Source organism: Podarcis raffonei, chromosome 9 (genome assembly GCF_027172205.1).
Source record: "Podarcis raffonei isolate rPodRaf1 chromosome 9, rPodRaf1.pri, whole genome shotgun sequence".
In the NCBI taxonomy this organism is placed as follows: domain Eukaryota; kingdom Metazoa; phylum Chordata; class Lepidosauria; order Squamata; family Lacertidae; genus Podarcis; species Podarcis raffonei.
In genome coordinates, this window is record NC_070610.1 from 13,047,817 (window position 1) to 13,071,625 (window position 23,809).

General features: G+C 43.2%; 1 protein-coding gene across 7 annotated transcripts in view; it reads right to left on the reverse strand.

Annotated features, from left to right (window-relative positions):
• Window positions 1–23,809, reverse strand: part of CCDC149 (coiled-coil domain containing 149) — a 59,248-nt gene that overhangs the window by 22,654 nt on the left and 12,785 nt on the right. For 5 of the 7 annotated variants that reach the window (XM_053402377.1, XM_053402372.1, XM_053402373.1 and 2 more), the window contains 4 exons: window positions 18,047–18,154; window positions 3,237–3,353; window positions 1,906–2,078; window positions 390–462 (listed from right to left, as the gene is read on the reverse strand). In XM_053402377.1, the coding sequence (XP_053258352.1) occupies window positions 390–462; window positions 1,906–2,078; window positions 3,237–3,353; window positions 18,047–18,154 (471 nt within the window). The remainder of the gene's footprint in view (window positions 1–389; window positions 463–1,905; window positions 2,079–3,236; window positions 3,354–18,046; window positions 18,155–23,809) is intronic. The other 2 variants (XM_053402374.1, XM_053402379.1) reach the window with 1 other exon arrangement.

Genomic DNA, 23,809 nt, shown 5'->3' on the forward strand with positions numbered 1-23,809 from the left:
CTATGGGTATGTGATTAAGCCTTCCAATACTAGCAGAACGTATAATGTTGAAAACCTTTATGTAAAAGAAAATAGGTCAATTACAGGTACTAAAATCACCCTGCAGGTCTCTAGAATCATAGAATCATAGAGTTGGAATAGACCACAAGGGCCATCGAGTCCAACCCCCTGCCAAGCAGGAAACACCATCAGAGCACTCCTGACATATGGTTGTCAAGCCTCTGCTATTAACACAGAAAAGGTGTGGCACTCTGTATTTTTGTGAATGAATTAATCTACTTTCTAATCAACTCTCTGAATGGGTAACAAGACGGAAAACAAATACAGGTGCACACCACAAACACATGAATGAAACTGATTGCATATTATATCACAAAAACAAAATCTACCTTATACTTTACAATATTTGATTTGAGAATGTTGACCTCTTCTTGAATTTGCTTTAATCTCTCATGAAGATATCTGGAAAGTCAGAAAACAGACTATATTACTTTCATGAAGCTGTTTATCCACTGAGCCATTTTAAAAGGTAACAGAAAGTAATGCAGAGATCGTGAAAGAGCTGAAGTTTGTAATTTGCTTATTTAATTAATTAGCAGAATTCATGTACTGGTTAAGCATCAACAATCTCTAAGTGGTTTACAAAAAATATACATTAAAAATATCAATAAAACCAAATTTACCTAAGTTGACCTAAACATTTTCAAAGCGTAAGTAAAATCAGCAGCTTAAAAAAATACCATAATAAAATAAAATCTCATGATCAAGTATATGTCAAGTTTACACGGATGGGTAGGCTTGCCTAAAAATGTTTTTCAGCAGACAAAGGAAACAATATAGGGCACAGTATCAATGGGGAGGGAATTCCAGAGTGTAGGATCAATTCCTTCTAAGTGCAGAGCGGACATTGTGTGGCACTTGTAAATGTGCCACTTCTGCAGAGTGAAGAAGTCAAATGGACATACATGGGGGAAGGTCATCATTCAAGTAAACTGGCTGCAAGCTTTAAAAAGTTTTATGCGCTAAAAGCAACATCTTGAACTTGGAACAAATTAGCAGCTCAAAAAATGAGGGGACTCAAGCTGCAATGGTCAACTGAAGGATTCACCCATCCCTTGCTAAGCCCATTATAAAACAAGCCCACCAGAGTCCTGGCTCAGTTCATGATGGTCTTGCCACCAGCTAGACCAACCCCTTAAAATTTAATATTGAATAAAATTGGTGACAGTGGACAACTCTGTCGGGTACCTCACTGGAGTCTGTATTTCTCTAGCCTTGTTTTATTGACCCAAATTGAAGGAGTCAGATTAGTGACAATCAGTTTAATCCTTGAGATAAACTTCGCGCCTAACTCCGTATTGTAGAACCTGAAAGTATTGCCACACTATTCTATCATATACCTTTTCCACATACAGTGGTACCTCGGGTTACATACGCTTCAGGTTACATACGCTTCAGGTTACAGACTCCGCTAACCCAGAAATAGTACTTCAGGTTAAGAACTTTGCTTCAGGATGAGAACAGAAATCGTGCTCCGGCGGCACGGCAGCAGCAGGAGGCCCCATTAGCTAAAGTGGTGCTTCAGGTTAAGAACAGTTTCAGGTTAAGTACGGACCTCTGGAACGAATTAAGTACTTAACCTGAGGTACCACTGTAATTAAACAGCTGGGTGGGGCTTTTTAAGAAATAGTGATAGTATTTAACAGCTTCTTATACTTGATGTTATGTTACTGGCTTTATTTTAAAAAAAAATTGGCTCCAAAGTCTTCTGGAGTATCTTATTGCTTTTAAACTAAAATTGAGAACTGCAAAATACTAGCAATGACTTAGGTTTTGAGGTGACCCTTGTGAATGCTATGTGGCCCATTCTCCCGATAAGTTATAACAATTTCTAAACAAACTCACCTGTTCTCCATACAAAGAGCATCAATATCGATAATGCGGTTTACATGTCCTCCAAGAACATGGTTAAGCTCCTGGTTTAATCTGTCAGACTTATCTTGGTAAGAAGAGCGCTCCTCTTTTACATCCTGTAGTTCATCCAACGATGCTTGAAGATCATGTTGCAGAGTCTCAATCTGACAAAAAACCAGAACTCAAATGCATCACTGTATTCTGTTGAATATTATATTAACCTATGTGCAAAATAACCTGTTTCTGCAAGCAAAGCTTTAAAAAAGAGAAGTTAATAACCAAATTAAAGGTAAAGGGACCCCTGACCATTAGGTCCGGTCGCGGACGACTCTGGGGTTGTGGCGCTCATCTCGCTTTATTGGCCGAGGGAGCCGGCGTACAGCTGATCATGTGGCCAGCATGACTAAGCCGCTTCTGACGAACCAGAGCAGCGCACGGAAACACCGTTTACCTTCCCGCCGGAGCGGTATCTATTTACCTACTTGCACTTCGTGCTTTTCAACTGCTAGGTTGGCAGGAGCAGGGACCAAGCAACGGGAGCTCACCCCATTGCGGGGATTTGAACCGCCGACCTTCTGATCGGCAAGCCCTAGGCTCTGTGGTTTAACCCACAGCGCCACCCGTGTCCCTAATAACCAAATTACATCTCTCCTTATGGTAGGGAGTCTGGCTGAGGAGAAGCAATAGGCAGAGGGGAATTTAGGCAGCATTCCCCCCCCCCATACCTTTTTAACTATTAAAACTGGATTATGTCCCAAAAGAACATACTTCTTCACACAACACATTTATGAAATTCAAAGCCCAGGTGTAGCGATGGCCATTAGAAAGGAACTAGACAAATTCCCTTAGGAATTTGGAGAGGATTTTGGATTTCATGCTTTGCTTGTGGGCTTCTGGGTAGCATCCAATTAAATGCTGTAAGGTAACTGGATATCAGAAGATATGATGTCTGGCCTGATACAGAATGTCTCTTTACAGTGGTACCTCGGGTTACATATGCTTCAGGTTACATACGTTTCAGGTTACAGACTCTGCTAACGCAGAAATAGTGCTTCAGGTTAAGAACTTTGCTTCAGAATAAGAACAGAAATCGTGCTCTGGCGGTGCAGCGGCAGCAGGAGGCCCCATTAGCTAAAGTGGTGCTTCAGGATAAGAACAGTTTCAGGTTAAGAACGGACCTCCGGAACGAATTAAGTACTTAACCCGAGGTACCACTGTGTATGTCTTTACTTCTGCTCTACAAGCAACTCAAGATCCAAAACTATATTCTGGAGGTACCAGGAATAGATGTACAATTATAAGCCATGCTCATTGGTAAGTACTTGTTCTCGAGCTTTCTCCAATTGCTGGACAAGGTCTTCACGTTCATGTGGTGCGAAGTGGCGTGCTCCAACCTCCTCATCTCCGAGTCTTTGTTTAGCTATTGTCATCCTAAGGAGCTGAAAGAAACACCAGCAAGTTAGTGCTTGAATTAAGGGAGTTTAATGAAGATTAATGAAGGCAGCATAAGGGATGTTCCACATTGTGGCGTTTGCCCTCCTAGGTGGGTCATAAGGAAATGGTTAAATGGGTGTGAAGTGATTGGCCAGTGGGAACCCAAGGGGAGAATTTAGAGTTAAGAGTTGGAGTTGTTGGGAAGTCAGTTGGGAGTTGGAGAAGGAAGAGGGAGGATAAGTCTGTGGGTTGGTCTAGTTTTGATGTGAGAGAGTGAGTGAAACTGTTAGGAGGAGTCAGATAGACATTTGGGATAATCAGTTAGAAGTTATTAGGAAGGTATAGGCCGGTATAGAAACTAAGGATAAGAAACTGACAAGAAAAATTATCTGAAACCATAAACTTGTTCATGCTTATAAAATAAACTTGATTATTTGTTTTAATGTTAACAACTGTCTGGACTCGATGTGTACCTGAGAGAAACGGGTTGGTGGCAGCGAGGAAGCAATCACAGTGGTGGCACAGGGGTCAATAGACTGTCAAACGTCAGGGGACCCTGCGTGATCTCCACAAAAGTGGTGGCAGAGGTGGGATAACAACTGTCTGGACTCCGTGTGTACCCGAGAGAAACGGGTTGGTGGCAGCGGGGAAGCAATCACAGTGGTGGCACAGGGATCAATAGACCGTCAAATGCCCAGGGACCCTGTGTGATTGCCACACACATATACAGAGATAAACCTAGGTTTACCACCAACAATGGTAGTTGTAGCCAATCATAGGCCCCCCAAATGGGCTCTTGACTTGTGTGATACCCATATATGCCATCAGACACATTTCTGTGGCCAGCTATCCTCTATGGTTGGTAGAAGAGTAAGTGAGCATTGCATATCTCTGTACTACACACTTAAGGTGATGTGTGGAGGCCTGGGTGCAGTTATCTCACCTCAAATGGAAGAACCCAGATGCAAATCAGGTGTACGCAGGTACAGCCTTATACATTACCATATGGTGCACTGAAGGAGTATGCTCACCTGTTCATCTTCCATGCAAAGACGACTGCTAGGTGGTTAAGTCTGTCCCATTAGGCAACATCAAGCAATGGCTTCCATGTGCAGAGTATCAATCACAGACCGAAGGAATAGCTTTAATCCTTTTTACACTGTGACAGTTCTTATGTTCTGCTGTGATGAATCAATGCACATTCATGCATGAACTACTCTCAGTTTTGCCCCTAAATGTCCCTTTTTCTCACTGTTGTAGTGGAAGCGTAGCAGTATGTTTAAATCCAAATCAGTCTCCAATATGTATGAAGCATGTGTAATATTGTTTTTGTTTAAGTACTTATTTTTATTATTGGACTTTCTTTTAATTGTGCTATTAGGTTATGTGAGTACATCAACAGAAGAACAGGATATATAAATATATGATACAGATATCTGTGAGTCCTGTTTTACAACAAATGTGTGCACATGTGAGGGGCAATCTTCTCACCACTTACAACTTCCCTATTCAAATCTTACCTGCCCGCACCCCATTTTCCCCTTGGGTGGGTTACGATAACAGAAGCAAGCCTGACTTCAAGTAAAGCACTTGGGGAGAATGGATTCAGTTTGAGGGTTAGGCCAGACCTGCAGCTCTCCAGATGTTTCTAAACAACAATTCCCATCAGCCCCAGCCATCATCTCAGGAATGATGGGGAGTTGTAATTTAGCATCACCTGAAGGGATAGATTCCCCTCCCCTGATTAAGGCAATTCTTGTCCATGTGCCCCTCCCTGCACTTACACACACTTAGACCATACCCACTGAGTCAATCACCCATCTCCTGTTACCCTCCTGAGAAAAATCCCACCCCACCCTCCCACTATATATAAGGGTCTGGTGACTTCTTTTTCAGTGCATGCACACGAAAGCTTATACCAAGAACAAACTTAGTTGGTCTCTAAAGTGCTACTGGACATTTATATATATATCGACTGCGTCAGACCAACATGGCTACCTACCTGAATCTAGAACACACTTAAGACACTTACGTGTTTGTCAGTGTGTTATGTCTCAAATAGCCCTCAGGCTTTCTTTCAGTTTTAGCTGGAGGACAATTATGAGAATAACAATTAAGCACATATCTAGAACATTTAATTATTTTCTTGAACTTCCCTATCAGTAGTAGCAATAATCTATCCATACTACTATTTTAAAAAAATACCTGCAGCCTAAAATATAAAGGTAAAGGACCCCTGGACAGTTCTCTCGCTTCAGGCTGAGGGAACTGGCATTTGTCCACAGACAGCTTCTGGCACAACGGGACACCATGACAAGTGCCAGAGAATGGAAATGTTTACCTTTCTTGCACAGCGGTACCTATTTATCTACTCGCATTGGTATGCTTGTGAACTGCTAGGTTGGCAGGAGCTGGGACAGAGCAACAGAGGAGCTCTATCCGCTACGCGCATTCGAACTGCCGACCTTCCGATCGGCAAGCCCAAGAGGCTTAGTGATTTAGACCACAGCACCACCCGCTACCCTTAACTCAGAACTAAGTTCCACTGAGTACCTAATTTCAGTGAATGAAGTCCTCAACCTGGGATTGCCTTTTGTACAGCTTTGTTCAGTGCTTCAGACACAGCAATCTGTTTATTTACAATGAGAATTCTAAAATACCACTGCAGTTAAAAAAACCCTCATCAATGCCCATGTTAGGCAAGATGTGCCCAATATGAAAAACCAAAATATTTCACCAGTGTTTATGTGATCTCCAATAGCAAGTATTCAAACTGGCATGAACTCAATTCGGAGCCAACCATTTTCAAAGCTACCGTCAAAAATGTTTTGAGGAGTGAAAATAAAGTGTGCAAGTTACCTACAAAATGATGAGGCCATAGTGGATGAAACTATTTAACTCCAACCCTCCCCCCTCCACATTCTGCATTGCTGGGAGAGAGAAAGAATTACATCTCAGTGGTCCAATTTGTAGAATTGACGCAGAGGCATGAGAAATCTGCAGTGAAAACTCCCATGACTTAACATTTTGCAGCTGCGCTACAGAATTAATGCACATCATTATATTTCATGAAATAGAAGATCACTCTTCTGAAATTGAGCATCACATATTAAGGCTACCTAAAGCAATTTCAGAATGCCAATCACTTAAGTACCTATGGGCCAATTAAAATATTGCTGATGCAAATGACCCGCGATCCTCTGCTTCAGCCCCATTAAGCCCACGCTGCTGTGGCTGCTATTCTTCATTTGACAAGCTCCACAGGGTGACTGACTTGCAGACCTCAATGAGGAATTGACCCCCATGTTGCTTTCATTTTGGCAAATTGGGCTGTTTTCGCATTCCCAGCCAGCAAAAATGGGGAAGAGGAGGAAGATGTTATGTGTATGTTTTAAAGCACCAATTTATTTATTTATTAAAAAACATTTTTACCAATAATAAAGACATGAATGGAAGATGGTTGGAAAGGGGACTAAGAGAAGCTGGTGGTCAAAGAATCAAGCCCCTGAGTTTTAATTTGACAGCAGAAGCCTTACAAGTAGCTGTTATTGCAGATGAAATTCTGGTAAGGTGATCTCTTTAGCAGTTTGTGGGTCAGATCTGGTGTTGTTCTTCCAACCCCCCAATTCAACAGCCTACTCTTAGGGTCCCCCCCCCTAAGTTTTTTGTACTGGTGCGAACCTTGGGGCTCTTCCAGCCCTGATGACACTTCCTTCTTGAACGTGCACAGTGCTGTTTCAGCTATGGACCAACACTCAGAAAACTGAGTTCATAACTATTCTGGATAATGATTTGTGTTTTTGGTTCTTTCTCTTATGCACGATTGTGAACAGACTGAATGTAAGGTATGTGGGGAAACGACATACAAACGAAGCAACTACAAACCAGGATTTTGGATTCCACGCTCCTCCTGGATTTCCAAGGTGGCAGGTGTAGCCAGGAGAGTCTTTGCTAAGCCTAGACTGGAAAACCAGCGGCACCTTTCCCCAAATAGGACAGGCCTAGCCACATTCCTGCATGCCTTAGTTACTGTATTTTTCGCTCCGTAAGACACACCTGACCATAAGATGCACCGAGTTTTTAGAGGGGGGAATGCAAGAAAAAAAATCTTTAAAGGGAGCGATGAGGAGAACCTGTATGCATCCCAGGCTCTGCTCAGTGCTCCCTTTCACAAGACACTTGGAGTGTGTGTGCGGCGCTTGCAGGCTTTTCCCCAAGGAGGGAGAAGGGCAGCCCCCCCCCCCGCGGCTCTTGCGGGCTTTTCCGAGAGGTGGGAGAAGGGACTGAGGGGCTGCCCTCTGTCTCTTCCCCCACCTCCCGCAAAGGCTAGCAAGAGTCGCACACTCTTTAAAGGGAGCAGGGCTCTTGTGGGCTTTTCCGAGAGGTGGGGGAAGGGACTGAGGGCAGCCCCTCTGTCCCTTAAGCCAGGGATAGCCGCGTGAAGCCTCCTCAGGGCAGAGGGATGAAGGCTCCCCATGCCCTGAAGACACTTCGCACAGCTAATCCAGAAGCTAGAACAGCGATCCCTCTCACTGTTCTGGCTTCTGGGATAGCCACGCAGCCTGCATTCGCTCCATACGACGCACACACATTTCCCCTTTTTAGGAGGGAAAAAGTGTGTCTTATAGAGTGAAAAATACGGTACATCTGGACTGGAGTAGTGTAATGCACTCACATGCACTGTCTTTGTAGACTGTTTGGATGACATTTATTGGGAGAGGTCTCACTCTCTCTGTGTTTCATCTGAATCAGGAGAGGTTTTAGACCAGTGCTTGGAGGCGCTGATGCTTTGACTGTTGGCCAATAAACTGAAGCTGAATCCTGAAAAGACAAAGGGTGTTATGCGCGCCCAGGTTCTCACATCTAAGAAGCGGCCCCTTTTGGTTGCTGTAATCCATGCTCTAGTAACTTCCAGATTGGATTGTTGCAATGTGCTCTACGTGGAGCTGTCCTTGAAGATAACTCGGAAACTTCAACCGGTCCATAAAAACAGCAGCAAGATTAGGGGCTGGGGTTCCATTTAGGTATCACATAACCCATTTTAAAACAGCTGCACTGGTTGCCAGTTTGTTTCTGGGCCCAAATCAAAGTGTTCATGTTCGTGCTTAAAGCCCTAAATGACTCAGGCCCCAAATATCTGAAAGACGACCTCCTTCCTTACAAACCCTCTCGGGTTATGAGATCAGCAAAGAGTGCTCTCTTACTAGTTATTCCACCCTCAAGAGGCTCAGGATTAGGGGGCTGGCATTCTCTGTGAAAGCCCCTAAACTGTGAAAGCCCCTAAGCAACTTTAGTATACAATTCCTGATGAATGCTGAAAATGCACCTCTGGCTTTTGACACTTGAGATGTATATATTTTGGAACCCACCTTATTTTTGCGATTGTAAGTTGTTTCAAACTGAATTTAATATTGCGTTATAATGCTGTAACCTGCTCTAGGACCTTAGGGTGAAGGGCAGGTAATTATTATTTCCTGCTCTGTAAAATTTTGCTGCTGGGTAGCTTTCAGGGGACCCAAGCTGGAATGGGTACATCTAAAGCAAATCTTTGCTTAAAATTAGAAGAAACTGTGAAGAAGAAAGAACACAAAAGATAGGAGCTATGCTCTGGTGCAGATACAATGCTGGCTGCCTTCTAACTTCAAAGGTGATGTTAGGAGTCAACCATGGAATTCTGCAATCCCCACCCTCAACATTTCACCTTCCTCAAGTGAATGCCCATCTTAACTGCAGATAATGAAAACTTTTTGGGGTAGGGCTCCAAATGGATCGAGATAAAAAAAAGCCAATGTTAAAATGTGGTTTTAAATCCTAGTTAAAAGGGGAACCCTTCTAAGCTTTCCCCCAGTAAGCTGTTTATCCTTTTCTCTCGCCGTGAAGGTAAGGCTCCTTTAAGAGATGGGGAAGAGGAAAAAACAAAATCATCAGAAGTGAAGAGATGTGTCTAGAAGCAGAGAAAAGAAGCTGGGAAGTAAACTAAGATGCAGTTCTCTTGTATTAAAGCACAATAAATTATTTAATGTTTCCAGAATTGCTTCACAACGCAAGGAACAACACACTCCCTAAAACCAATCTGCCACTCCTACTCAAAATAATACTTCACTGCGGATGACTCAGAACTATTGAGCAGTTCTTCCAGAAAACTCCAGATTTTCCTATCTGCTAGCCCAGAAATAGTGGAAACACTTTTATTTCTTTAGTATTTTGCATTTATTGTCCAAAAGGCACATTCTGTCCGCGGTGGCATGAAACAAAGATACCTTTAAACCTCAGGCAAGCTGCATCCAGGAGCAGTTCTGGTGGTGTGTGTCAGGCTTGATAAGAGATTGTGATCGGTCACAAAAATAAACAGCCTTAGAACTCAACTTGCAAACTGCAGTGTGTGCGTGTCACCACAATTCTGTTAACTGCTGCTACAAATTCTTCAAACAGATTTCCAGAAAATGTTTTTGGGTGCTTTGTAGCATTTTTGAGATGCACCAAATAAATGAAAAACCTAGGTTGTTTTTTTTAAGAACATTATGTAATTAATTTGCTTTTGTACTTAATCCACTTGAACTTGGGTTTTTTGGCTACAACCAAAAAGGTCATTGGCTAAAGCATATTCCTCACTCAGTTTTCAGTTAGTTATTATCAAGTATTTTTAAGCAACTGCACAACTTAAAATCCCCCCAAACCCTTTAAAAACCATGCCTCTGCTCCTATTGATAGATCTGTCTACTGAAGTCTTTCCCCTCCTCCCCCCACTCCTATGGCCCAGTTTGCTTGGGGAAAAACAACTGTATGAATCACACATCCAGGCAGAGTTCACCCATAAAGCATCTTTTCAGGCTGCAAAAGCAGCTGCTTGCTCATCTCTTGCCAGAGGTGACACTGGCAGAGACCATCTGGGCATTCACTTTGGAACAGATAGAAGCACAACTATCAAAACGATACCAAAATTATTCTTTGGGGAGTGTGCATGCTTTAATTATTATTACAGTGCTTTTGTCTAATACGCCAACAAAATTAACAATCTGCCAGCGCAGCGGGGCTCGCTTTGCTGAACCCAATGGTTCAAGGAACACGTTTTAAAATGCCTTCCCTCGTAAGAACATAAGAAGAGCCTGATGTATCAGGCCAACAGCCCATCTAGTCCAGGAACCTACTCACACAGTGGCCAACCAGAGGTCCACAGGAAGCTCACATACAGAACACTTGCAATTCCCAGCAAGTCTGACAGCGGAGGTACAACACGGCCATCATCTAGAACAGGGGTGTCAAACTCAAATTCATCGGGGGCCGCATCAGCAGTTTGGTCACCCTCAAAGGGCCGGTTGTATCTGTAGGACTATGTGTCCACTCTATTATCACTTTCCCATCTCTCCTGAAATTGCCTTCCCTCTGCATCAGCTCCACCTCCGCCACTTCCACCGCCCCCCAAGGCCTGGTCGCTCTTCTTGCGCTTGTACTTGTCCTTGCACATCTTGTTGCGGTGCCTCTTGCACATCCAGGGCTTGCGCTGCTTGGCCACTTGCGTGGTGGTCTCGCTGCAGCCTTTGTAGGTGCAGCTCTTGCAGCCGCTGCCTCCTCCTCCCAACTGGGCCCCGCCCTCCTCCTCGTCGTCCAGATCCTCCAGGCCTCCGCCGGGGCTGCCGGCACTGTCGCCTCCGTCGCCCCCCGCCGCCGGGCCCAGCTCGTAGAAGACCATGAGGCCTGAGGGTGCCTCCGAGGCCCCCCGCGATGGTGGCTGCAGCTGCCGCACCACCTGGGGCTGCAGCAAGGCGCCCACCGCCTCCCCGTCCCCGCCGCAGGGCTGCATCACCAGCAGCGTGAGCGGCTGCGGCGGGGAGGGGGAAGGCGACGATGAGGAGAAAGCGGCCGAGCTGCCGCTCGTGTTCCTGGAAGGCTCCGTCCCTTCGGCAGACCTCGCAGCCAGGGCCTCCCGCAGGGCCCCTCGGCTGCCACAGCAACGGCAGATGGGCGCCACGGGCCGGGCGCTAACAGGTTGCCAGCTATTACGCACGCGTGGGGAAGGCAGCGCGCACGCGACCTCCGCCTCCTTTCCCTGGAAGCTCACTTAAGCGCGCAAGCGCAGAGGCGGCGACGGCGGGGCTTTCCCCCCAATCCTTCCCCGCCTGCGCATGCGCGTTGCACGCCCGACGTCGCGCATGTTCAAAAAAGGCCGCTAGGGTAAGCGATCTCCTTTATGATATTGGAGTTAGCGGGAGGATTCGTCGCGCGCATGCGCCGTCGCGTTTGCAGCCTGTTCGATGGGCGGGTGGGAAGCGACTGGGCTTCTAATAGCGGGCTGGGGCTACACGGCTACATGGGCCACATGACGAGGTCTGGCGGGCCGGATTCGGCCCGCGGACCTTGTGTTTGACACCCGTGATCTAGAAACTTCAGGCTGGCACAGGAGAGGGGTCCAAACTGGGCATTCATCTGGCAATGGGATGGCATAGGATCCAGTGAATCTGCAACTGGCCCAGTTCTACCACCTTAGCACCCTGTTTTGTGGTCCTCAACAAGTTCCCCTGAGTGTGAAGATTGGTGGCAGTAGCCTCCCATCTGCTCAGGCAGCTATCTGGCCTCCACTGAAGCAGATTTTTTTCTTTTATATTCTTTTACTTTTTGGAGCCTGTGTGTGCCCTTCCAACCCAGGAAAGAAGCACATTGATCATTATTTTAAGCAGTCAAAAGGCTATCCCTCCCTGGGATTTCACACTACTGACATCAGATTTCATCACAAAGAATAAAGCCTTTTACTTTCTCGTCTGCAAGGCCTCAAATAAATGAATTAAGATTAGATAGCAAAAGCTAAAGGTGAAAATAAAACAGGCAGTTTTATACAAGCTCGAAGCGCTCAAGTATTCAGAGGTTGTGGAAGTCTAAAAGCTTTGTGGGTTTTGCCTCGGGCCAGCACTGCCGATGCTGACAGCTGTTTCTCATCCATTTGTCCTCCTGTCTATAAACATGTAAATAAATAAAAAGATCTGTGCCAAGACATAAGACCACACTGCTTTCCCCTCTGAAGTTTACTGGCTTTGGGTTCTTATACATAGTTCAGAAAAGAAAGAACAAGATGCATCCCAGCTTGCACATAACTATGGTTTGCTGTGAACACTTCTATCTGGGCTTTTTGTCTCCTCTCTGCTAGTATGCTGGGAGTAAATGATCCCTACCTTAGACATCCAAACCAGGGACTGTAATTTCTTTTGCTCCAACAAACTACAATCAGCAGTACAGTCAGACAAGAACAAAACTTGGCTACAGTTTGTGGTTTGTTGGCTGCAGATCATGGAGTGGGGAGGAGCAAAGTGGATATTCTTCACTCATGCACAGTAAGCCATGGTTTATGGCTTACTGTGATGTGCAAACCCAGCTCCTAGCTACAATCCTTGGAGTTGAATCCATGAATGCAAATGGGGCATCACTGTGTTTCAGCTTGAGGATTAATGCCAGTGTAAACAAACAAGGTTTTAACTCATGCTGGGACTCTCAGTTTGAAAGAATTTCTAAACAGAACACTCTGCAGAGAAAAACGAATGTGCACAAATCTTGTACATGTGAGATACTGGCAAATATTAAAACTACCACCACAGAAAGCAATTCATTACTGAACATTGCATGTTTCTTTTAATTCTATAAAAGTGCTGCACAGCAGGCCTATGATAAATTTAGCCACTGTAAGCTAAAGCAGTAATCTTGTTCAGACCTATTGGGAAACAGTGGTTTCCTATTGTTGTTGTTGTATTATTTATTTGATGCTTTTTTCACAAAAAAACAGAAGCAACATTAAAACTAAATATAAAAACAGTAATAGGAACCTAAGATGCCCATCCGTAATACATATAAAAGGGCAGATCTAACTCAACCTACCTCACTAAAAAGATGAGCAAAAAGGAGGCCATGGATAGACCCAATACCCTCTAAATTAAGGCTCTAAAGCCTAAGTGAATAAAAATGTTTTCTCCTGGGTCCTAAAAATAAATAACGGTGAGTCAGGCATACCTCCATGGGAAAGCAATTCACAAGCACGAAGTTACCACTGAGAACACCATTCTCATGTTACCAACTTCCACACTTTCTTTGGAGAAGGAGAAGGGCATCAGATGACAAACACAAGTTCAGGGTTGGTTCTCGAGGAGTGTGGTGGTCCTTATGGTATAAAGTCCTTGAGTATTTATAGGTCAAAATCAACACTTTGAATTGACTTCAGTAACTAATTGCCAATGGATTTCTGCCGCATTGTCCCATTCAGCAACCTGGCCACTGAATTCTGCACCGGCTGCTGTTTCCAAACTGTCTTCAAAGGCAACTCCATGTATAACATATTCCAATAATCTAACTAGAGATTACAGAGCATAAACAACAGAAGTGAGGCTCTCTCTGTCCAGATAGGGGCATAGCTGGGCCACCAGCAACATCCTGGGAGGAATAAGGTGAAACTATGAACCTCCCTTGTTATTTTTGCTAAAGGATGATGTACGCCGTTTATACAATCTTGCTATATTGATAGTATTCAAATGTGGTTGTTTGTATATTATTATTTTTGCTATCGTTTGGTGATGTTATTGTGAAATTGTTATTACGTTATTGTTTTGCTGTCATTACGAAATTGTTTTTGTAGTGTTTGTTTGAAATTTATTCCTGTTTTCTTTGTTGCAAGCTGTATTGAGTGTAATTTTTTTCTGTGCAGAAAAGCACCATACGAATAGAATGAATGACTGAATGAATGAATGAATGAATGATTAAAGGCACTTTGCACCACTGCAATAGTAGTGAATCCAGAAGTACTCGTAAGCTATGCACCTGCACCTTCAGAGGGCGTGTAAGCTCCCATTCAAAGCAGGCCCTGCCCTGCCCATGTGGTCTAGGAAACAACCCACCAACAGTGCCTCAGTCTGATCTGGAATAAGCTTCAGTTTGTTGGCTCACTCCTGAGGCCAGACGTTGGTTTACCACATCCTTTGCCACACATATTGCTCACAATACACAGCAAAACTCCTGATGATGTCACTCAGCAGTGTCATGTAGATGTTAAGCAGCATGGGGGATAAAATGGATTCTTGTGGCACCCCACATGGGGGTAAATAAGACTGCCCAGGCACTACGCTCTGAAAACAGTCATCCAACAAAATGAGGCCTAAACCCTGATTGAAATGGATCTAGAAAATCAGTTTTCCAAGAAAGCTGGGATCTGCCCACAATCAAGTGCTCAAGAACTCAAGAAGGGTCACTAGCAATCTGCTGTTATTTAGGTTTTCTTAATTCTGCAAGGGTTTCTTATGGTCTTACCACTGGCTCCTTTAGGTAGACAGGCACCTCATCCCCCTGCAAGGAGAAATTCATCACCTCCCTGGCCCAGCCAGTCATCCCTTCCTTACTAGCTTTATTCAGCCGTAGTGGGCAAAGATCAAGAGCACGTGGTGTCCCAGATCAAACCAACTACCTTGTTCACATCAAACACAACTAGACTAGACAGTGATCTGGACCCTTCTTGCAATTCATCTGCTATAACAATGGAGCTGAGGTCCCAGTAGAGACAAGCAATTTTATCCTCAAACAACTCACAGAGATAAGCAACTGCCTCAATCTTGTACCATCCTTCTTTATGCAAGAGGGGAGGAAGTTTAAATCTTCCTATTGCAGTTTGGTACAAACTGGTTTCTTGCTAGACTGAATATGAGAAACTGTGCTTTGTTCAAACCAGTTATAACAAACCAAAATCAAACCAGAGTGTCTCGCCAAGTGTGAACCAGGCTACTGGCTCTAATCTTTCATATAATGTTGGGAATATATATGGCAGCAAAGAATTTTAAACAGGATGGTATTTTGAACTAAGGCCTAGACAGCATCTTAAAAGGTGAGATATCACCTTGCTGACAAAGGTCCGTATAGTTAAAACTGGTTTTCCCAGTAGTGATGTATGGAAGTGAGAGCTGGACCACAAAGAAGGCTGATCGCCAAAGAATTGATGCTTTTGAATTATGGTGCTGGAGGAGACTCTTGAGAGTCCCATGGACTGCAAGAAGATCAAACCTATCCATTCTTAAGGAAATCAGCCCTGAGTGCTCACTGGAAGGACAGATCGTGAAGCTGAGGCTCCAATACTTTGGCCACCTCATGAGAAGAGAAGACTCCCTGGAAAAGACCCTGATGTTGGGAAAGATGGAGGGCACAAGGAGAAGGGGACAACAGAGGACGAGATGGTTGGACAGTGTTCTCGAAGCTATCAGCATGAGTTTGACCAAACTGCGGGAGGCAGTGGAAGACAGGAGTGCCTGGCGTGCTCTGGTCCATGGGGTCACGAAGAGTTGGATGCAATTAAACGACTAAACAACAACAAGGCCTAAAAGCTCAGCAGCAACATTCTTCCATGCAGATTGAGAAACAAGGGGCTCTTTACATTTCTCCTTCTCAGCATCAACACAATAATTTGACCAGGGTCTCCTCTTTAGACACTTCAGATACTTTGTCCCATATGCCTTATATTTGCTTTCCTGGCATAGGACCCTGAAGCTGAGAACTCTGCCAAACCTCTACTCTGATCACATGGATGTGAAGGAGATGAGACAGTGTAATATAATTAAAAGACAGTGCTTCAGGGAACATGGCAGGGGGGGTAGATGGGAAGCCTCTGCAGGTCAGATTGGAAGCAATGTTCACCTCTTTCCCTACTTGAGTACAGCGGTGCCCCGCAAGACGAATGCCTCGCAAGACGAAAAACCCGCTAGACGAAAGGGTTTTCCGTTTCGGAGGCGCTTCGCAAGACGAATTTCCCTATGAGTCTCGCCAATTTTCCCCCGCTTCCCCCCCCCCATTTTCAAAGCCGCTAAGCCATTAATAGCCTTTTAACAGCTTAGCCGCTAAGCCTTTAATAGCCACTAAGCCGCTAAATCGCTAATAGCACTAATCCGCTTAGCCGCTAATGGGCTTGCTTCGCAAGACGAAAAAAACCGCTAGACGAAGAGAATCGCGGAACGGATTCTTTTCGTCTTGCGAGGCACCACTGTATTAAACTGTTGAACTTTATGTTGCCTATGCACTTGTGAAGCCTTTTCCCCAGCTATTCCAGATTACAATTCCCATCAGCCCCGGTCAGTCCAGCCATGAAGGCTGCTGCTCTGCTTTAAAATCCTGTTTTCCTTAATCTTGCACTTTCTGGATTGCACTATTAAATCCTGGTTTTCAACGCTTTGCACATGGATAAAGCTACGATTATTAAATGCATTTGAGTTCATATATATTAGTTAACACCGACAAGTGGCATTTGTTTAATACCAAGTGCCAGAATTACGAGTAATGTTCCATATAAACTGCTAAATTTAGGAATGAATTTATAAAGTGGTGATTAGCAGGCAATGTTTTAAAATAAAAAAGTAATATATATGTATATATTTGAACCCTCCCATCTGTCTTTTTAAGCAGCAAAATGTGAATGTACTCCTGATATAATGGACCTTTTAAAATGGTGCCTGCACTTACTGAAAATACTAATTTTCTAGTAAAAGAAAATACTAAATCACAACAGAAAGTGATCTGCCTCTCCTAGTGATAATTTATTATGAAACACTAATTAAAACTATGAAAGCCAGCGATGATTAACTCAAAACAGCAGTATAAAGTGTATGTCAAGCTTCTAAATATTTGGCTTTTAAATCACAATATATAGAAAGTTATTTTGCAAATTGCAGTAGGGGATTAATGGAGCAGGTGCGGGAGTTTAAGGCCTCATCCACTTTACAATTCTTAGATTAGCTTTAGATGGAGCCAGGAGCCGGTGCTTCTTACATTCAAGAGAGAAGGAAAACAACAAACCAGGGAAGCCCACTTACCCTATCTCAGGTATCATCAGAAATGTTTGTGACACTCAGAACCAACTGCATTTTAATATTTTCCTCATTTAATCTTTGAAACAGAATCATATCATATACGAAAGTATCAGCTCTGCTGTTTGAATTCTCCAACTATAAAATGATATTCTGCAAAAGGAAACAGGCGTTTGAAGAGGGAGAATTCTACGCAGTACTAGGGTAGGAAAAACTGCCAATTAAGAACTTGATTACAAATCGGATATGAGTTGTTAGAGAGTCAACAGATAAAACTCTAGGGGGGAAATGTAATGCCTTTTTGAAGAAGTTTTAAGACCTCCTGAAACGTAATACAAACCAAAATGTGAAGGGTCTACCTTAAAGTATCAAAGCTCAAGTACAGCAAACATTTTCCTTTTAACCTGGGCTTTTGGCCCTTAATTTGAAGAGTTTCAAGTATTTGTGACCTCTGTTAGTGGGGAAGGGTTGTCTATCTGTATAGTTGTGTTTTTAATTTTTATTGGTTGCTTTTTTCACACTAGTTTTATTGTTTTTGTAGGTTGCTTTGGGTCACTTTTGCGAGAAAAGTGGCATAATAATTATATAATATATTGAAACCCTTTTGTAATATAAGGGACTGCTATTTTTATTCTGGGATTTATGAGTTTTGAATACTGAGCAACTACCACAAACACATACACAGCACTATGGAAGGCACAGTACAAAAGTTGCATAGATGTTATCAATTCTTTTTGGATATTTCCAATTTAAATAGCAATAGATCACAATCTGGAAAACTGCAGGCAAAACTGTCTTTGGTTGTGGTTATGCAAATTGAATGAGAGACTAGATTACTTCAAAAGCTATAACCTTTTTACTTTCAAATGCAACTTGTACAATACCTTGTTGTCCCCTTGGACTTCTCCCAGCCTCTGCTCAAGTTCTTTGATTTCATCTCCCAGATGCTTATTTCGATCCCGAGAATCACTCAGGAGTTGGGCAAGATTAGCCTAGGAAAATTGCAAAGTTTCATCAAACAAGAGTGAGTCAAAAGCTGGATGATGAAGATGTGACTGAGAAAAATCATTAAGCTTTATGCAGTGCGACATTTGTATATCGTTTGACTGGTGGCGAGGGGAACCAAACGCTTCATTAGGCCAAAAAGCATCATTCCTATAACTAAAATTACTGCAAAAAATAAAATAAATCAACCATGTGTGCACATAAACCTTGCACATAAACAAAGACAGATGGCAGCACAAATATCGTTTGATACCACAGGGAAAAAATCCTGCCACACTTTGTTTACTACAAGGGATTGAGACCAGTGGTTAAATATCACAAGGCCATAATTAAGATGAGGAAGTTTATGAAAAGAAATATTATTTACATCGTCACTCACTTACAACTGCACCTTATCAACTGGTGCAATCCAATGGGAATTTATCCTGGGCAAAGCTCCCTGAAGTGAATAGGAACTGCACAAGAACATTAAACACATTCTTGCATAGCTCTCGCTCACTGGGTTGGAGCCAAACGTGCCTTGTTACATGCAAAAGTCATCTTCTGCCTCCTAGAGCATTGTGCAAGAAAAGAACAACTTGTGCAAGTTCTTATACAAGTGGAAGTATGAGGACTACTATACAGCTTTTTGCTTCTCATGCAAATCTCAGCCACCTTCTCCTTTTCAGAGTGAACCATCTGCACTGGTGATTTGCTAACCATGGTTAACCCCATACAGCAGTTTGCAAAACTGTTTCTAACCTCTATTGCTTAGAGCTGGCCATGGTTACCAATGAACCAGTGTTCATTCAAGAAATGAAAGGATGGAGTTGTATTTACAGCCATTTTCCTTTCAGCTGTAGTTATTTAGTCAATATATTATCATTTATAAACAATTGCTGGCTGTAAGTATGAAGAGCTGTTATTAACTCTGCAAGAAAGTCACAAAGCTGTTGCAGTGGTACCTCGGGTTAAGTACTTAATTCGTTCCGGGGGTCTGTTCTTAACCTGAAACTGTTCTTAACCTGAAGCACCACTTTAGCTAATGGGGCCTCCTGCGGCGGCGCCGGAGCACCATTTTGTTCTCATCCTGAAGCAAAGTTCTTAACCTGAAGCACGATTTCTGGGTTAGTGGAGTCTGTAACCTGAAGCGTGTGTAACCTGAGGTACCACTGTATTTAGAAAAGTTATCACATACACCTGTTTACATATAATAGATGATGGAAGACCTATTTGTCTGTTGCTTTCTCTTAGAATGTCTATTATAACTTCCTGTAAACTGCTTCGATAAAGGAGCTACCTAATGTGACACAATTCCTGCTATGGTTCCAAACTGGTTTGTGCAGCCTTTATTGGCTATATGAATTTGGGGGAAATCACCCACAGGAGTCAATGGGAACTTCAACCATGGCTTCAAGTTGGCTTGATTCAAACAAATCATCATTACTAACCAGTCAGTTAGTTCAGATGAAACATGCTGTACTAAACAAATCTGGAAAATGAAAATTCCAAACATCTCCCTCTTAGCCATGCGGGGGGAGAGGAAAGAGGAGTGCACAAACCCATCGCTTGCCAAGCCTTGTTCCATTTTGTGCGCATCACATTAAACTATGGTTTGGCGCAGCATTGAACAGCTATCCACTGACACATCTGCAAAACCTTCATTTCCTTTATTATTTATTTATTTTTATTTCAGTAACTTTTTATTGGGCTTTCTAAGCAGGGATCATAGGAGTAATAAATGATAACCAGAGACACCTGTGGGCAGAATTCCTGCATTGCAGGGGGTTGAGCTAGATTCCCACTCTACAGTTCTATGGGATTCCATGAGATTCACATGTCACTTGTACATCACCAAAATAGCACAAAAAATCTGCAGTAGGATCTACAACTTATGGTTCATTATTAGCATTCAGTGTACAAGTTCTTGGTTCATGGAGTGGTTTAAATAAAAACAGTAACATCAAGGAAACAGGATAGAAGAAAATTAAGATATCATTCAATATCACATAGATAAAATGCCTAATCAAGGGCCCTTGTGTTGTGTTTAGATTAAGTATGAGTAATAGTCATTTTTTCTCTTACCAATGAAACAGTATAAAGTGTTAGTACAGTCGTACCTTGGAACTCAAACACCATGGCTCCCGAACAAATCAGGTCCCAAATGATTGAAACCCAGAAGTGAATGTTCTGGTTTTCAAACGATTTTCAGAAGCCGAATGTCCGGCGCGGCTTCCGATTGGCTGCAGGTGGTTCCTGCAGCCAATCAGAAGCCGCCTTTGGTTTCCGAACGTTTTGGAAGTCGAATGGACTTCCGGAACAGATTCCGTTCGACTTCCAAGGTACGACTGTATACTGATGAACATGGGAGGGGTTCCTTCACAAACAAAAATGTCACCAGGACAAAAGCTGACAAAAGCAAGAGGACCTATGGAGCCATCTGCAGCAGATACTCTTTGAAAGCCTCTTTACATAAGCAGAACCAGCCTCAACCTGAGTAGTATTCCCCCCCCCCCCCAGGGCTCCCATGACATAAAGCTTCAAAAGTAAGGTTTTTCGGTCAGCACAATAAACAGAAGACTTTGGGGAGGGGTAAACCAAAATAAACCGAAGTACACTTAACTGTGACCCTGAAGGACCAGGTGCGCAGCCTGGGAGTCATTTTGGACTCACAGCTGTCCATGGAGGCACAGGTTTATTCTGTGTCCAGGGCAGCTGTCTACCAGCTCCATCTGGTACGCAGGCTGAGATCCCACCTGCCCGCGGACTGTCTCACCAGAGTGGTGCATGCTCTAGTTATCTCTCGCTTGGACTACTGCAACGCGCTCTATATGGGGCGACCTTTGAAGGTGACCCTGAAACTGCAATTAATCCAGAATGCAGCAGCTAGACTGGTGACTGGGAGTGGCCGCCGAGACCACATAACACCGGTTCTGAGAGATCTGCATTGGCTCCCAGTACGTTTCCGAGCACAATTCAAAGTGTTGGTGCTGACCTTTAAAACGCTAAACTGCCTTGGTCCTGTATACCTGAAGGAGCATCTCCACACCCATCGTTCAGCCCGGACACTGAGATCCAGCGCCGAGGGCCTTCTGGCGGTTCCCTCATTGTGAGAAGTAAGGTTACAGGGAACCAGACAGAGGGCCTTCTCGGTAGTGGCGCCCACCCTGTGGAACACCCTCCCTCCAGATGTGAAGGAAATAAGTAGCTATCCTATTTTTAAAAGACATCTGAAGGCAGCCCTGTTCAGGGAAGTTTTTAATATTTAATGCTGTATTGTTTTTAATACTTGATTGAGAGCCGCCCAGAGTGGCTGGGGAAACTCATATATTATTATTATTATTATTATTATTATTATTATTATTATTATTATTACTACTACTACTACTACTAGTACTACTACTACTACACTTGCTATATGGCAATTTGATTCATTCTCTCATTACGCAACCCAAGTAGAAAAAAGCCAGTAACCTAAGTAACATTCTCCCTAAAGCACCCACTACCCTAAAATTCGATTTCCGTAACACAGCTTTTGAAATCCTGCCACAAGTTACTTTGCTTCAGACTACTGAAGGGTGGATAGTAACGAACTTAATGCACCTTTCAGTCCTCTGCAGATAAATTGTAGTTAGCGCACAGAAGTTGTTATCCCATCCCACAGCCGTGCCCTGTAAACTAGGTTTCTGGATGAAGGGGGGAACAAGAGGGGGAAATGTGAGAGACAACAGTACGAAAGCCATTTAGACAGAAATGTTCAAACCACACTCAAGTCTCTTAGAAGCTTAAATTATTTTCCAGTGTTTAAGCTCACAGCTCAAGTTAGACAACTGGAATAAAGGAGAACAGGTAGAAAAATCTGATGAAACATCAAGTACACTTCAGAAGTGTGATTGATAGCAATTTTTATTGCAATTTCTACTTCAATGGTTTTGTATGATTGTGGCACCCAACTTAATGCAGTAAAACCTGCTTTGCTTAGTAAGAGACCCTAGAGCTCAACACCAACCACAAAAATTGATGATATCTGCTAGCGTTACATTTTTGTTGTAGAAACAAACTTTCATGCATTAATTTTCAAGTGATGAAGGATACCTGTCACAGTCTTTCCACGCAAATAAAATGCTTTTGGAGCTCTAGCAAGGATATTTCCAACAAAATGCACAATCAAACCAATGTGTATTGGAGGGAAAGTAAGCTCACCATCAGATTTTATAATAAATATGATTCACCAGAGAAATACTAACACTTCGTTTAACGAAGTGCCCAGACAACATATTCCTAATACTAGGGAGGTGGTGCATAGTAAGAAGAACCAGACAAAGTTTTGTAAAACAAGTTTCCAGCTTTGAACACTTCTAAGAATGTTTTAAGACTAGAATTAAAAAAGGAATGAAAATGAGGATAGACCCATGTTATTGTTCTGCATTCCCCACTTCCTGGAACAATGATATGCTCCAGGGCCTCCTTTGATGGAGCACCTAGGGTGTTTGTAAGGACACCATACCTATTTGCTTTATTTACATATATGCAAGCAGAGAAGCTTCTAAACCGACCTGATGCTTAGAAAGTTCGGGTAATTTTCATCTGTTTTAGTATTTTAGCTGCTGTATGTTTTAAATAGGGTTGTGACTTTTTTCTTGATTTTACTGTTTTATTTGTTGCAAGCCACTTGGATGGTTTTTGTTTTACAAGAAAGCCGTGTATAAATAAAAATAGACATCCCCATGGTAGAAAGCAACTCCACACACTCTAAATCCAACTGCCAGCACCTAGATGTGCTTCATCTTCTGCGTGCCCAGTTCCAACACATCCTCAGTGCCCCAGATAAAAACAGGCTGCAAATTATTTTTCTGCCCCTTCCTGCTGGCCAGAAACTATTGCTTTCCCAAACTCTAATTGGTATTGCAATCCAGAAGCTGGAGAAAGATTCCTTGGTATAGGGAGATACCATTCTGAATTACCGTATTTTTCGCTCCATAAGACGCACTTTTTTCTTCCTAAAAAGTAAGGAGAAATGTTTGTCTTATGGAGCGGATTCGTGGGCCCTGGAGCTCAGAGGCAAAAAGCAGATCATGCTTTTTTCTTTTTGAAAGAGGGAAGGGGGTGTTGAAACAAAGCCACTGATGGGCAAGCGATTGGGAGGGAGATAAGGGACGCTAGCAATAAAGGAGGCTGCCTGGGAGGGGGGAGGTAAAAGCCCATGGATCCTCAGGATTTTTACATTGGGTCACCCCAATTTCACCATCAGATCACGTAGCATGTCCATGGCTACAGCCTGCACCAAAAAAATCACGCACCCACTGTTGATGGGGCCGCAATGGTGCAAAAACATGGTTACAAAGCACAGATTCACATGGATCCTCAGGATTTTTGCATTGGGCTACCCCAAACTCACCGTCAAATCACATGTCTGTGGCTACAGCATGAACCACAAACATCATACATCCACTGTTTTGTTCAGAATATTTTTTTTCTTGTTTTCGTCCTCTAAACAACTAGGTGCGTCTTATGGAGCGAAAAATACGGTAGGAAACTGTGGTCTAAGCTCTGACAAACCATAATTGGAAACCATGGTTCAATCTTAGTCTGCAAGCCAGAATTGTTACTGGAACTTAAACCACAATTTTCAGTTATGACACAACTCATCCTTCTCTTTCCTA